The 16,385-nt window shown below is 44.6% G+C and overlaps 1 protein-coding gene across 13 annotated transcripts in view; it reads left to right on the top strand.

The window, feature by feature from the left end:
* SYTL2 (synaptotagmin like 2) overlaps positions 1-16,366 on the top strand; it is a 66,325-nt gene extending 49,959 nt beyond the window's left edge. For 8 of the 13 annotated variants that reach the window (XM_079973280.1, XM_079973278.1, XM_079973273.1 and 5 more), the window contains 12 exons: positions 1,404-1,505; positions 2,215-2,262; positions 2,881-2,919; positions 4,512-4,606; positions 5,599-5,718; positions 6,931-7,100; positions 8,197-8,299; positions 8,714-8,884; positions 10,838-10,916; positions 12,505-12,604; positions 14,466-14,671; positions 15,934-16,366. In XM_079973280.1, coding sequence (XP_079829406.1) covers positions 1,404-1,505; positions 2,215-2,262; positions 2,881-2,919; positions 4,512-4,606; positions 5,599-5,718; positions 6,931-7,100; positions 8,197-8,299; positions 8,714-8,884; positions 10,838-10,916; positions 12,505-12,604; positions 14,466-14,671; positions 15,934-16,079 — 1,379 coding nt within the window. In that variant the 3' untranslated portion in view covers positions 16,080-16,366. The remainder of the gene's footprint in view (positions 1-1,403; positions 1,506-2,214; positions 2,263-2,880; positions 2,920-4,511; positions 4,607-5,598; positions 5,719-6,930; positions 7,101-8,196; positions 8,300-8,713; positions 8,885-10,837; positions 10,917-12,504; positions 12,605-14,465; positions 14,672-15,933) is intronic. The other 5 variants (XM_079973271.1, XM_079973275.1, XM_079973274.1 and 2 more) reach the window with 4 other exon arrangements.
* Positions 16,367-16,385: the final 19 nt, after the last annotated feature.

Below are 16,385 nucleotides of genomic sequence, written 5' to 3'. Positions count from 1 at the left end.
TTAAATTATTTGATCTTATCTCTGGGTGGTGTGTATGCTTTATGAAGATTAACCCAAGGGGGAAATATTTTTAGTACATTAATAGATCAATAGTAGACAATCAGAATGGTAAAAATTAGCCCCCCAATGTCAAATATTGGGTACCTTGTTCAATTGGGGGTATTGCTGGGTACTTAGAAGATGCTGAGGCACCTGACACAAACATGCCTCTGGGCAAATTGAGGTGACAGGTGCCTGGTACCCTGCTGGCACAGTGCTTTTCTGTGCACTTGGCCACCCTGTAAACAGAGTCCTATGGTTTAAAAAGTGTGTTTTGGGCACCAGATCCCTTTGCAGGTCTGGAGAACCTTTGACCTTCCGGATGTTACTGAGCTACAACTCTCATCAGCTCCACCTCCAGAAATTGTGACCAATGGCCAGGGATTATGAGAGCTGCAGTTAAGTCACACCTAGAGAGCCAAAGGTTCTTCCACACCTGGTCTAGTGCAATAAACCCAAGGGCACATCGTAACAATTTCCCTTTGCATCATTTCTCTAAGGTAGTTATTCCCATCTTCTTGGGACTCTTTTCCAACCCTTCACCTTGGATTAAAAGCAGGACATGCATACTGCTTTGCATATATGTGTATTTCCCCATAATCTCCCAGAACAATGGATAGACACCCTCCTTGCAGCTGCGCAATAGGCTTGCTAACATTTGCCTCTTAGAATCCTGCCCTCCCCTTTGCCAGTCAGTTGGGGCTCAGGAAGGGAGCTGTGCTCTCTAGGCAATGGCAAACATGGTACCCTCTAAATCAGCGTTTCCCAAACTTGGGTCTCCAGCTGTTTTTGGACTACAACTCCCATCATCTCTAGCTAGCAAGACCAGTGGTCGGGGATGATGGGGATTGTAGTCCAAAAGCAGCTGGGGACCCAAGTTTGGGAAACACTGCTCTAGGTGTTGGACTCCAGCTTCCATCAGCCCCAGTCAGCATGGCCCAGGGGTCAGGGATAATGGGAGTTGTAGTCCAACAACATCTGTTGGGCAGCATGATGGCTGCTTTTATTTATTCGACTTATTCGTTGCTTCACACAGAAGCAACTTAAAAAATAAAATGATGTGTGCTACATAACAGCTTAATCTTTCCAGTTCACACTTTAGCTTAGCCTTCTTGGTTCCCTGGATATTGTTGGACTATAACCCCCATCATTGCCTCCCATCATGGCCGTTTATCAGGAATTATAGGTGTTGTAGTCCACCTGTATATGAGGACCCAAGGTTGCCTTAGCCTCTTAGCTGAAACACCTGTGGGTTCCCCCCACCAAAGCTATTTATTTATTTATTTTTTTAAAAAAGGGCTATGCTTGTTTAAGGTACATGCCTGTGCGTTGTGCAGTGTTCATGTGTTTTTGTCTTGAAACAGGTTCGGAAGAAGAACTAAACCCTGTAAAGGAGGCTTTGAAAAGGAGTTCAAATAGGCAGATCCCTTCCAAAAGTCTAGAGGACATACCATCAGCCACATCAAGTGAGCAAAAAAACTTGTCTGATGTCTTCCATACTCCCTGAAGGTTTTCTTAGAATTCTTTTCTCCACCTGCCTCATTGTTGTTAAGAATTGCCTTTGGAAGGTCTATGCATCCCAAGATACTTTTTTTTTTTTTTAAGGGTTGTATCCAATGTAGCACCAAGTTAAAGTCACTTAATGGTGTTCCTCTGGGGAAATGTGCGGCACCAGCATAATGTAGATTGTGCAAGCACTGGCACCAACTATAAGGGACCCTGGGCTTCCAGGTACCCACAAAAGCCTGCTCAGCACCCACACCAAAGGGCCTCTGACGCGACTTCCGGTGCTTCACGAGGCCCCGGAAGTCGCATTGAAAACCTTGCAGGGCCTCGGAAGTGGCATCCGAGGCCTCACGGGGCCTCCGACACAACTTCCGGGAGAAACCCTGCAAGGCCTCAGATGCAACTTCTGGGGCTCCTAGGTGCCCACAACGTAACTGCCATGTAGTTTGTGCTAGAAAGGATGGCATGGCTGCCTCATTTTTTAAGGTGCATTTCTTTACACAGTAATATTTCATTAAAAAAGGCTTCTAAGCGTTTGCCTGTGGCTTTAAGCTCCCGAGTTAGCATCTTTCTTTCCCACCTCTAGAGGACTATGTTGAGAGCCCACAGCGACCTCCCTAAACAGCAGGAATGTCTAACTATGTCAACGTTTCCCCCCCTCTTGTGCAGATAAAGGAAACCTCCCAAAGGAAGATTTAATGCTTAGTGCAGAAGATGGTAACTATTTTATTTGTGCCTGCATGAACGTAACCTGCTTCAGTAGTGTTTCTTCGTTCTTAGCAGCAAAAGACTTTTCTGCCTGCCAGGTTTTTAGATAAGAGTATTGCATGATTTAGACTCCTGAGTCGTGTTCATCTGTGTGTCTATAGTGCTGTTGGGGTGTACGGGAGGGGTTGTCCCTCTGTTGGGGGACATGCTGTTCTCCTTCTGGGGCAGTTTGTCCACCTTGGGTCCCCAGCCTGCACTCAGCTCTCACCTGTGGTTCCTAGAAGCTGTCAGCATGCGACAGCGGCCACATCCCAGGAAATGGCTTTGACTGGCTGTCTAAACCAGGTGAGGGTAATTGATGGGTCTCAAACCCTTGATGAGTTAGGGACTTCCCCTGCTTGCGAAGAAAGGTTCTGCCGGATTGAGTGGACAAGACCAATCGTGGGTCCAGCAGTCAAGAAGGCGGTTTCTGCATTCTGCAATGCAGTAGGCATAGAATTCTGAAGCAAGGATTGGGGGGGAAATAGCTGAGTCGTTGCATGCATAGTGTCTGGTTCACCTGTGATTATAGCACAGCCAGGAGCGGCATCGGAGTGTGACAGTATTTAACGTTGCAATTTTGACCAGATCAAAAAGCAGATCAGCCTGATGAGAGCGCTCCAGGAAGTGAGTAATAATGTCCCTTCCTGCACACAGTAGCTAAAACCTTTTGTGGCTTCACACTCTATTGTTACTGCTAATATTGGCTGACTGCATTTGGAGTTTGTTCTTGTTCTTCTTGTTGTTTTACTAATGGCTTGTATCTTGTAAAGCTACTTCTGCAGCAGGTCATGCATATTTAGCGTAGGGCTGTGTGTGTTCCATTTGCTGTTTGCAACCAAGTTGTAATTCACGGACTTGCTGTGGAATGGGAAGATCCCTGAACATTGAGCCTTTTAGAACCACCACCTGGGATTCTTGCAGCATCAAACCTTGATAGTGATACTGGATGGGAAAGGGAAGGCTTAGTAAAGAAGAACTGACAGCATCATGAAAAAGGCTCTTTATATTCCTGAATAGCACAATGCTCCATCCATAGCTATAGGACCAGGGGGCAGAAGGACAGTCCCATACATCTTGCTAGGTGCAGGCAAAATTTGTGCATTTAATTCAGCCCTCTATCAAGAATGGTTGGATGGTGCCTTGTATGCCTCCTTCCATCAACTCCTGCAGCCAAGCTGGTGCCAAACATCTTGCTCTGCTTTCTTTTGGACCACATCAGTGAGGGTCTTGTCGTCTGGGCCGTCTAGGACCTCCATACACACTGCCCAGGATTGCGCCCAAGGGAGGTCACTTTGGTGCTGCTAACACAGCTGTTTAGCTTCACCCCCAGAGGAACATTCCATTTCCTCTTCAGACAGACAGATGCCAACAACGATACTGAGAACCCACGACTGTAGATTTCCAAGTACTGACATTTGAAAAAACTATCTGAAGTCAAATATCTGGGGAGCCAGTGCCACGTAGTGGACGACATGCAAGAGGAATCTTGGGTTCAAATCAATAATTAGGTGGTGGTGGGGAGTTAATGTGTTAAGTAGGGGAAACCCTGTTCTGCCATAGAGTCATATCAGTTCCTGGCTAGAGAAAGAGTCACTTCAGACATAATGAAGTAACAGGAGATACTTGCACCTTATTTTAGTGTCTTCGGGTATCGTGTGTGGGAGGCTTTGTAAAATATACCCACATCAGAAAAAAAAACCAATGTGTAAAAGCCAATATGGCGCCCTGCAGATGTTGCAGACTGCATACACCATTCAGTCCCAGCCAGCATGGCCAATGGGAGTTGTAGTCAATCAACATCTGGAGGCCATTGTGCCCTGTATAGGGTGGCTGGAAGCAGTGGCGTAGCGTGGGTTGTCAGCACCCGGGGCAAGGCAAGTAATTTGCACCCCCTAACCCGTGGATTTGCGCCCCCTAACCCGTGGATTTGCGCCCCCTAACCCTAACCCCCAGATGTTGCGCCCAGTGCGGCCGGCCCCACCTGCACCCCCCACGCTACGCCACTGGCTGGAAGTGTTGGAAGGGCATTCACAGCTCTCGTCCGTGTCCTTTGTTGCAGCTTCCTTGTCATATGTGTTGCAGCTCCTAGTAAGTGCATCCTGCATGTTGAAGTTTCTCATGCATGTCTTCTTCATTTCCAAAAGCAATCTATGACTCGTCCCCCCATATTAGAATCTAATTAGCTCTCTAAACAAGAACTGCTGCTTTTCCCCCAGTTTCCACAGCACCTTCTTTCCCTGATAGCCAGTTCTCGCATCCGGAAAAAATCAAAAGGATGAGCAAATCAGTCCCAACATTTACGCAGGAGGAGGTAAGGGTTTTTGTTTGCTTGCTTGTCTTTTGCTCGTTTGAGAAATGCAGAATCTTGGCTGCCTACTTTCAGGGAGTGCTGACCGGCTCAGGACAAATACTGCAGCCTTGAGTCTTCTGACACTGTTACTTAGCTTGTTCCTGAGAGGTCAGGGTGGAGGAGTGAGTCTTGGGGATTTCTGCCAGTGTATCAAGCAATGTCCTGAATCAAGCAACGCAGCACCCCTCCAGATGTTGTCAGCTGGAACTCCCATCATGCCTGACAAATTGTCACAATGGCTGGGAAGCTAGGAAGGTGCCTTATACTGAATCAGTCTGTTGATCCATCTAGCTCAGGAATAGCCAATGCATCACCTCCCAGATCTTCTTGGACTACAGTTCCCATCAGCCCCAGCCAACATGACCAATGGCCAGGGATGATGGGAGTTGTAGTCCAGCAAAAATATCTGGAGGACACCACATTGGCTACCCCCTGGCCCACACAGGCTGGCAGTGGCTCTCCAGGGTTTCAGGTGAGTCTTTTCCAGCCGCACCTGGATTGAACCCAGGGACCTTCGGCAATGAAAGCAGAGGCTATGGCTCTTTCTGCTGATGGGAAATGGAGTCCAAGAATGGCACTTGCTGCTTGCCCTGATCTGAATCATAAAGGCTAAACTGTAAAGCTAAGCAGGGCATCCACACTGAGTAGTGTATTGTCTCTGAGGTAGGAGTTTGGACTTGGTGTATTACTGGTCCAGGAACAGTGATGGCAGCCGATATACTGAACACACATTTGCCTCTTTCTTAATTTCTCCGTGATTTATATATTTGAGACAGCGAAGTTCTTGCATGCTATTCATTAATGGTTGTCCCCTACAGTTTTGCATCGCAGAATGGCAAGCCTACTTTGGCAGACCTACTTTGTTGAAATTGTGTGCCGCATGGCAATATATTTCACCACTTTTTGAACACCTGCACAGACTTCTTTTTTTCTCTTTGTGTAATATCTTGTAGAGCGATGACAGAGAAACAGATACAGCTTCAGACAGCAGTTACCCACTTGGCAGAATCAAGAAGAGCCCCAGTTCGCTAACCAATCTTAGTGGCTCTTCTGGCTTGGCGTCCTTGTCTTCTGTATGTAGTCGAAAGCTTTAGTTAATAACACTGCTTTTGCTAATACTTCGTTTTCTTTAACTCTGCAGTTGCAGCAGAGCCTCTGTTTAATATTGTGATGTGTGATGCTTGATGCTATTGCAGTTGACTGTTAACTAGTTGTAACATCCAGATTCTTTTCGCTATCTGAATTAACTTCTCATTTCCCATTTTCTGTTCAGCCTAACCTTTTGGGGGCCCTTCAGAGCATTTGTAGTTACTGCTCCTAAGCATTCATTTCAGTGAAATTATAAGCCTGAGTTTGCCATTGAAGATATTCTTGGCAGGGAGCTGTAGCCAATCCTGGTGCCTTAATAGTTATGCAGCCAAACCATGGCTAAGGAATCCATGGTTTGGTGTTAGGTTGGAACTGGGAGATCATGTTTAGTGATTAACCACCAAACCAGAATTGGAAACTATGGTTTTTGGCTGGCAGGATGTCTGAATAGACAGACCATAGGTAGGCACAATTCCTATTGTTCCTGGAAAAAACAGGAGTCATTATATGAACCTTGTGAAATTCTATATGCTGAGACAGAATTCTGATCCTGTTCTGGCTTCCTATAGTCCATGAGAGTTCAAAGTAGACCAAAGTCCTATCTCAGCCCTGAATTTGCTGGGCAGACGCGAGTGAGCTCCTCTTGCGATTCTTAGTTTTTAAATAAATGAATCTGTAAAATGCGAATAACAGCGACCTCTAGCATAACATCATTTGAGAATAAGCAAGATGAAGGTTGTAAAGCAACTGTTATGCTGAAAGTGGTATAACATAATGGTGGACAACCAAGCTGCCAATCACTTTATAATTTATCAGGTCTGAGCACAAATTTCTAAGTGGTTTGTGAGTACAGGCAGGAAGGCAGATGGAGGAAAACTGCTAGCATATCTGAGAGCAGAGAGTGATATGTATATTTTTTTCTGGGTTCCATCCAACAAAATCACTCTTTGCATGTGTAGTGTTTGATGATTTCCCATCTGGTTTGAAAATGAGCGTGCATTATTTGAATATAAACTATTCTCTCTCCCTGGGATGACATCTGCAGAGGGACTCTGAATTGTTCTTTGCTGCCTTCAGCTATGCGTAGATGAAGTTCAGCCATGAACTTAGATTTATTTCCCACCTTAAAAGAGTCTGCAGGAAGGGATAAGGAAATTTTTTTTAAGGGCTTGTTCTTTGCTCGGTGACTTCTACAGGTCAGCACCAGCGTGATGAGCATCTACAGCGGAGACTTTGGGAACGTGGATGTGAAAGGAAACCTCCAGTTTGCCATTGATTATGTGGAGCAGCTGAAGGAACTTCATATTTTCGTCGCCCAGGGCAAGGACTTGGCAATTGCAGATGTTAAGAAGCAGCGTTCAGATCCGTAAGTGTAGGTGGAGGGTGCTGTGTGTGTGTGTGTGTGTGTGTGTGTGTGTGTGTGTGTATTCAAACATAGCAGTTCGAAAGCATGTCAAAGTGCAAGTAAATAAATAGGTACCACTCTGGCGGGAAGGTAAACGGCATTTCCGTGTGCTGCTCTGGTTCGCCAGAAGCGGCTTAGTCATGCTGGCCACATGACCCAGAAGCTGTACACCGGCTCCCTCGGCCAATAAAGCGAGATGAGCGCCACAACCCTAGAGTCGGTCATGACTGGACCTAATGGTCAGGGGTCCCTTTACCTTTATCAAAGCACAATTATGCAAAACTTAACGTATATAATACAAAATTGCCAAGATGCATCTTTGAAACAGATTACTTTAAACCAGCAAAAGTTACAAATGTGGTCTAAACAAAATTTAAAAATTCCTTCCAGTAGCACCTTAGAGACCAACTAAGTTTGTTATTGGTATGAGCTTTCATGTGCATGCACACTTCTTCAGAGATCTCCTCCAAATTTTTCATTCCAAAGGGCAGTAGAATTGGCCCATTTTGCCAGTAAAGTTATTTTCAGATCTTTTGTTTCCTCTTACTTGATTGTAGCATTCAGTAGCATATTTACAGGGTATTGTACTCTATAAAACCAATCAGACAGGGGTGGGGGAGAGTCCCACTCTCCAGCATTTGAAAGCTGACAAATTTAGTGGAAGCCAGCAGTGTTGAAATCATTTGACCATCTTCTTCCTAAGGAGAAGTCTGTTTGCCACCTTGAGCTGCTTGAAGGTAAGGCATGATATAAATAAATAGGTGAAACCAAGCAAGACTGAAATGATCTTGCACAGAACAGTTTTTAATAATAATTTAAAAATTCTTTCCTGCACAAGCGGGTATCCCGTTTCTGACGTTGCAGGCCTGGGAACAAACTTGAGTGCTTTGTAATTATAGATACCCTTTTGAAATTCCCAGTGTAAGATTGGCCTGTTCAGTTTTAAGGCTACGAGAGCTACAGACAAAAGGTGCTCGTTTTGCTCTTGGGTTTCCCTGAAAGCCTTCTTCCAGATTCAAATGTTACGTTAACCAGACTGGTGGTTAAATCTCCTTAGGTATGTGAAGAGTTACTTGCTACCAGAGAAGTACAAACTGGGCAAAAGAAAAACGTCGGTGAAGAAGAAGACGTTGAACCCTGTCTTCAATGAGATATTAAGGGTAACTTGTATAATTAATAGTACCAGAATGAATGCAGCACATAGTCATGGTTCGTTTAGCCTAAGCATGGTTTGTTTGAATGTGCGAGCCCAGCTTAGTAAACTAATTCATTTTCTGAATGATAGCTTGGTTTAACCAGTAGAGGCCAGTGGGGCTTATCTGACCTCCTTACAGCTGAGTCACTGAGGATAATAGGGAGGTGGGCATGGTGCAAACACACTGGCAGGAGTGAGTGCCAGGTTGGCTCTGCTGGTGCACCATTCCAGCAAGGTAGATGCTGGCGAAGTAAACCCAATCTACTGTCCACCTCTTCGTTGGAATAGCATGCTTCATCTGCAGCTCACAGTTCTAACGCACAATTCTAATTCTGTAGATAAATGCATACTTAAAGCGTCTGTTTTGTCTCTTTTGCAGTATAAAGTTGACAGGGCTCTCCTGGCGTCCCAGAGGTTGAATGTCTCCGTGTGGCACAATGACACGTTTGGACGTAACAGTTTCCTGGGAGAAGTGGAGCTGGACCTGGGAGAATGGGACTGGGAAGACAGACAGAACAAGCAGATGATTTGGTACCCGCTTAAGCCAAGAGTGAGTTAATGGTTTTTGGTCTATAATGAGCGTCGTTGGGCCAAACTCTCTTCTACCCCTCAATGATTTCATAAATGAGTAAATAGCAGCAGCCAAAATTCTGAATCATACGGCTACCAGTTTATAATTCCTGTGCTATCATTTACATTCATAGGAAGTATTGTTTTCATACCAACAATTATCACTGAAATTAATAACCTTGCCCAGTGTGATGAATTTCTACTTTGGCTTCTGTATAATTTTCACCAGTGCTGCAACATGTAGTCCACAGGTAGGCAACGTGGTGCCCTTCAGATGCAGTTGGACTCTGGCTCCCATCAGCCTCAACCAAACCAACATGGCCAGCAATAAGGGATGATGGGGTTTGTAGTCCCAACAACATCTGCAGGGCACCACGCTGGCTACCCCCGGTGTAGCTGATCAAAAATATTTCTATTAAAAAGGTGTCTGAGATTTAACCTGGAAGCAGATGTAAATCTTTCCCAATACATATTTTCCTAAGGTGGTTGTCATGCTGCAGTTTGCATGGCCCCCAGTAGGTGGCTAATTAAATGTTTCTTTTATCAGCTGATAAGCTCAGTTTGCACCCATTTCACACACAGTATTTGTGAAAACACACAAATAAGAGATGCTACAATATTAGGTTTTGTAGACAGTGGGTTGATTTTTTAAAAGATAGTTTATTAGGAAATATATGTCAATACAGAGGGAGTGGGTGGCGCTGTGGTCTGAACCACTGAGCTTCTTGGGCTTGCAGATCAGAAGGTTGGTGGTTCGAATACCCACGACAGGGTGAGCTCCTGTTGTTCTGTCCCAGCTTCTGCCAGTCTAGCAGTTCGAAAGCAAGTAGATAAATAGGTAGATAAATAGTGCAAGTAGATAAATAGGTACCACTGCGGCGGGAAAATAAACAGCCTTTCCATGTGCTCTGGCACTCGTCACAGTGTCCCGTTGTGCCTGAAGCAGTTTAGCTATGCTGGCCAAATGACCTGGAAAGCTGTCTGTGGACAAACGCCAGCTCCCTCAGCTTGAAGCAAGATGAGCGCCACACCCCATAATCGCCTTTGACTGGACTTAACCATCCAGGGGTCCTTTACCTTTTACCTTTATATATCAATACAGTATTCAAAATGAGTAATAGCAATGTGGAAAGCAACTGAGTATCAATAATGACACTTACAAAAAGCAAAAACTGGACAATTAACATTAGCCCAGGTAGAAATTAAATAGCAGTAAGTTAGAAATTAAATAGCAGTTAGAAATTAAATAGCAGTAATTAATAATTTAACCAAAAAGCAGAAAAAGAAATGAACTGACATAATCTAAGGGTTTTATTCAATGCTAGTCATACTGAAGAATATATCCACTGAAGTTAGTGGATCTAAGTTAGTCATGTTCAGTAATTTCAGTGTGTCTACTCTCAGTAAAATTTACTTGAATGCCACCCATTGAAATTAATGAGTTATTCATTAACTTCAGTGGGGCTACTCTCGAGTATGACTAGCATTGAATACCACCCATAGTTAATGGGAGCAATGTATTTAATGTCCCATTTATTTATTCAGTTTGAGAAGACTCATATTCATATATTCTCATAAAATTAACAAAGACGAATCCCTCTCTGTCTTACTGTTCCAGAGTTCCTTAAACATTGCCCTTTCTTGTGTAATTTTCTTTTTCCCTTTGAAGAACCCAAAGCATCGTGAGTAGGAGGTTGCCTGTTCCCGTAATTAAATAAGCCATTCCTTTAAATGGGGGAATTCCCTACTCCACTCTCACCCCAGTATTTTCAAATCCTTGCAGCTAAATCATGACATAATAATTTCTTCCTGTCTTCTGGAACTGTGTCTTTGAGATATGTTAGTAAATCTATTTTGGGGTCTAATTGGACCACATATTTCAAGATGTTGCTTGTATTACATAGTCATTGGTTTTTTGCTTTTGTTTGGTCAGACTCCACTAGCTGGTCTTGATCTGGAGAACAGAGGGGACATGAAAATAGCTCTCCAATATGTTCCACAGCCTGTTGGGGGTAAGAATCTTTCTGTTACCCACTTTCCAAATTTGCTTCATGGGGTGTTTTGCCTCCCTAATTTAATGGCATGTCATTCAAACCTGGCAAACTATGGTTTGTTCAAACTATGCCTTGGTTACAAAGCAACCAGGATGAAACCATGGCTTCTGGTTGTGTTACGGGGTCTTCGCCGCGGGATCACATTCACCCGGTGCTATACCAGCTGCACTGGCTCCCGTGGGATACAGGATCAGGTTTAAGGTGCTAGTTTAAACCTTTAAAGCCCTATACGGCCCAGGACCCTCGTACCTACGGGGCCGCCTCTCCTGGTATGTCCCACGGAGGACCTTACGGTCTTCAAACAAAGCCATCTTGGAGGTCCCAGGCCACAGGGAGATTAGGCTGGCCTCAACCAGAGCCAGGACTTTTTTGGCTGTGGCCCCGATCTGGTGGAACGCTCTGTCACAAGAGACTAGGGCCCTGCGGGACTTTACATCTTTCCGCAGGGCCTGCAAGACACAGCTGTTCCACCAGGCCTTTGGCCAAGGCACAGCCTGACCCCCTCCTTCTGTAATCCTCATAGAACTCTAGCCCAATGGTTGTCATTAATTTGACTCTGAATTGATTTTAGAATGAATTGATTTTAGAATGTATTTCAATTAATTGATTGTGATTTTATGTAAAGTGTGTTATTTTTACTGTTGTTAGCTACTCTGAGCCCAGGTTCAGCTGGGGAGTGCAGGATATAAATAATTATTATTATTATTATTATTATTATTATTATTATTAAATGGTTGTTTGGCCAAACCATTGGTTTCCATATTCAAATGAAATCGCATAAACCATGGCTTGTTGCAAACCAGGGATGGAGGCCTCACTCTCGTGAGGGAAGTGTTTGAGTCAGGCTGAGGCCCCTCTTTTAACAGTAAACTAAGATTGTATTTGACCTTCCTCTAAGTTTACTTGGCTGTGAAGTAGTATGGAGAGACTCCTAGATGTTGCTGGAATTCTGTGCTGCTTGCTAAGAAGTTCTCGCTCTGTGTGGCTGGTGCAGTAACCTTCTGTTCGGGGACTGAACAGTTAGCTTACAATGGGTCAACCTCAGGCTGGAGGCAGCTAATCCTGCACACCATTATCTGAACCTTTACTGTATCATGTGAGTGCGACCTTTGCAGATGGCACCTGAGGCCCTACCCATAGAAGGTGCAGAGAATCATCGTTTGCCTGTGATTAGTGGAGCGCTCACATGCATGAAGGTGTGCCATTGTTCCAGTCAGTCAGACAGATTGTACACAGTCAGTGGCCGTTGCAAAATGAATCACACAGATGGTTGGGGTGAGGGTGACCTTAGGAAGAGCTTTGGTCTGGAGCGGGGTGTGTGTGTGTGTGTGTGTGTGTGTGTGTGTGTGTGTTGTCTTGTAGGCCAGACAGAGAGGCCTGAGAGGCCTGACCCATGCTGTATTCAATATCTTCGCAAGACTTTAAAGTTTTGCTGCGTATCTTATTTGTTGTTAACAAGAGGAAACACAGCGAGGGATGCTTTGAACAGATCAACCAACCATCTTGTGCTCTGTTTTCTTTCTCCTTTTTTTTGTCTATTTCAAAGGTAAAAAACCTCCAGTCACTGGAGAAGTCCACATTTGGGTGAAGGAATGCAGTGACCTCCCTGTCCTCAGGGGCAATAGACTCAACTCTTTTGTTAAGTGGTAAGAACAGGGATTCAACCGAATGAAGGTGTAGTTTGGCAAGGTTGGGTGTCTGACTCTTGGAGCAGGTCCAGGTCACTACCAGAATGCCAGGAGTGAGACAGCAGTGAATCACACCATCCAAGCTGGAGTTCACTTTTTATTAACAAAATCAAAATTGACACAGGAGTGTCCTGAGACTGTAGGGTCTTGCCTCCCCACAGCTACCTAATTCCCTTCCTCTCCAGTTTTCCCCAAGCAATCTGAGACTGTGCCTGCATGAAGTGAACTTCTCCTACACCCTTTTCATGCCTCTCTTGGTTCTGGGAAACCAGGGAGAGGGGAGCGTGTCACAGCAAGAGGGGGAGAAACTCACTTCAGCAGTCTGACTCAACTCTGCCTCTTGGCCTCCTCCCTCCTCCCACCCTCTTGCGTCAGCTTCTGCCTCTGATTCTGGACTTCCCTCTGCCACAGATTCTCCCAGCTCACTAAGCCCTGTTACCTCCTCAGCTTCTGACACCTCTTCCTCCCAGTCTTCTTCTGACCACTCATTATTGTCCCACTATCACTCCCCGGGCTCTGAGCCTTCTTTCCTTGGTGGTTCCCCAGCTGGTTCCTTCCACCATTCCTCTGTGTCCAACCAGCCCATGGCCCAGAAGCTCTTTATTATCCAAAGCAGTTGCCAACATGTTTGTGGCAATTTCTGTCACAACATCATAGACCCTGATGGGCTGCATCTGTGAAATTGGTGAAGATGCGTATCAACAAGATATTGAAAAAATGAGTTCAAGCATGAACCTCTCTCTGTTTAATGCACATGTAGCAATAGCACACCTGCAAACTGAACATCAGTGTACCACCTCTTGTTGCCTGAGATGCAAGGGGAGGAGGTTTCCTGTTTATTTTTTGCAGATTTATAAACCGCTTCATGACAAAAGTAGCCAAAGCACACACAAAAATTGTTAAGATAAAATATATAATGCAAAAAATTACAAATCCACTCGGTCCCTGCTCCTGTCAACCTAGCAGTTCGAAAGCACGTCAAAGTGCAAGTAGATAAATAGGTACCGCTCCGGCGGGAAGGTAAACGGCGTTTTTGTGCGCTGCTCTGGTTCGCCAGAAGTGGCTTAGTCATGCTGGCCACATGACCCGGAAGCTGTCTGCGGACAAACGCTGGCTCTCTCGGCCAATAAAGCGAGATGAGCGCCGCAACCCCAGAGTTGGTCACAACTGGACCTAATGGTCAGGGGTCCCTTTACCTTTACTTTAAACTTAAAAATAATATAAAGCTGGTGATAGAGTTATACAATTATGTAGCATATTAGCCTGAATATATGCCGCAACCACAAATAAGCCGCACCTTTAAAATTCAAGGGGGGGAAAGAAAAAAAGACAATACCCGAAAAGTTACAATCGCTAAAATCACAAATCACTATTCAATTCCTATAATTCCGCAGGCATTGACACCCATAAAGGCAAATGTAGAAGAAAATCCTATGGGTAACAGAGATGACCCACAAGCTCGCAAATCGGCAATAGAACCTTTTTTTGTTCCGTTTTACCATTTGTCTGTTTCAGCAGCAATATCGTAAAACTCAATTTTTGTAAAGTTGCGAATTTAAGCCACACTTGAACTTTTCACAGTCGGAATTTTGGGGGAAAGTGTGGCTTATATTCGGGCCAATACGGTAGTTGTTCCACAAGATGGCTGGGTCACCTCTATCAGCGTTCCCTCTCTATTTTATCGAATCCCTTCCTTCTCTCTTTACTTCCACCAAAAGTCACCCGCTCACCCCAGATTACTGGGACAACAACAGTTTCTTGTGTGGTATGAACCAAGTCTCATGGTCATTTTTCTCCCTTTTCCCACTTTTATCCGAAGTACTATCCTTCCAGACACAAGCAGGAAAAGCCGTCAGAAAACAAGAGCTGTAGCGAAGACAACAAATCCAGTGTTCAATCATACAATGGTGTATGATGGCTTCAGACCTCAAGATTTGAAAGAAGCCTGCGTGGAGCTCACTGTCTGGGATCACAACAAACTAGCCAATCACTTCCTTGGAGGCCTCAGGATAGGACTTGGAACAGGTAATGTCAGATAAGTGGAAGTTCTCTCCACCACCCTAGTGCTAGTAAGTGGGTGAAATTTCAAAATTATTTTTTTTGGGGGGGGGGGCTAGAGAGATACAATAGCCATCTTCAAATATTTCAAGGGCTGTCACATGGAAGAGGGAACAAGCTTGTTTTCTCCTGCTCTGGAGGGTAGGAATCTAACCAACGGCTTCAAGTTACAAGAAAGTAGATTCCAGCTAAACACCAGGAACAACTCTGATAGGAAGAGCTCTTCGACAGTAGAACGGTCTTACTTGGGAGGTTGTGGACTCTCCTCCTGTGGAGGTTTTTAAGCATAGGTTGGATGGCTATCTGCCATATATGCTTTAGCTGAGACCCCTGCATTGCAGGGGGTTGGACTAGATGACCCTTGGGGTCCCTTCCAACTCTACAATTCTATGATCATAGCTGACAACTTTTCCCTTTCATTGTGAGGAATCCTATTCGGAATAAGGGAATTTCCCTTAAAAAAAGGGAAACGTTGACAGCTATGTCTATGATTCTATGACCCAATGGCTTTGAAACAAAGTGCTGTTGAAATATTGGGCAGGATTCACCTCACAAGCCCCATGTAAGGATTTCTGCTTATGCAACAAGTGCTGGATCTGCACTGATCTTAAAAAACAACAACAAAAGCTAAGAAAAAACATTATGTAGCTCTCATTGCAATTTTCCATTGACCTCTGTACATTGCCCCTTTGGTGTCACATTTATAACATTATAAGGGACGCGGGTGGCACTGTGGGTTAAACCACAGAGCCTAGGACTTGCCGATCAGAAGGTTGGTGGTTCAAATCCCTGCGATGGGGTGAGCTCCCGTTGCTCGGTCCCTGCTCCTGCCAACCTAGCAGTTCGAAAGCACATCAAAGTGCAAGTAGATAAATAGGTACCACTCCGGTGGGAAGGTAAACGGTGTTTCCGTGCACTGCTCTGGTTTGCCAGAAGCGGCTTAGTCATGCTGGCCACATGACCCAGAAGCTGTATGCTGGCTCCCTCGGCCAGTAAAGCGAGATGAGCACGCAACCCCCGAGTCGGCCACGACTGGACCTAATGGTCAGGGGTACCTTTACCTTTAGAACATTATAACTCACCAGTATAGATTAGTCCAAGGTTTCTCCTGGTTGTAACCCAGAGCGTACTGCTTAAGGGAGGTAGCTTTGCAGTTACTGTTGTGTAAATGACAGATAAAAGATAATGCTAATTCAATATGTTTTTTAAAAAAAAAACCATTTCTTTAGGTAAAAGCTACGGTACTCCAGTAGACTGGATGGACTCTACAACAGATGAAAGCAACTTATGGGAACGAATGATTGATTCTCCAAACACCTGGGTTGAAGATACGCTGCCACTCAGGATGCTGATGATGGCAAAGACACCGAAATAGATGATGCACCTTTTGGACGCTTCCTGTTTGTACGGCTTGCTGGCATTTGGGTGCAAAGAAGAGCCAGGCAAAATTAGAGAGGAACATGGGGTGGGGAGTGCACAATGGCTGATATATTCATTTGTAATTTCATCAGAGGGCATATGTGTCTGCAATACAGTTTTAAACTATTTTACTAAATGCTGCTTTGATAATGCATGTCAACTCCTTCCTGCCCTCAGGTACTGTTATTAAAAATTAAACTTTATTAAAGATGAATTAAAACTGTAAAATATATATATTTAAAATATTGTGTTCTCTTGCCTT

This window comes from Podarcis cretensis, assembly GCF_951804945.1.
Source record: "Podarcis cretensis genome assembly, chromosome: 4".
Taxonomy (NCBI): Eukaryota; Metazoa; Chordata; class Lepidosauria; order Squamata; family Lacertidae; genus Podarcis; species Podarcis cretensis.
Note: the sequence above shows the minus strand (reverse complement) of the source record. Positions and strands in the feature narration are given on the sequence as shown.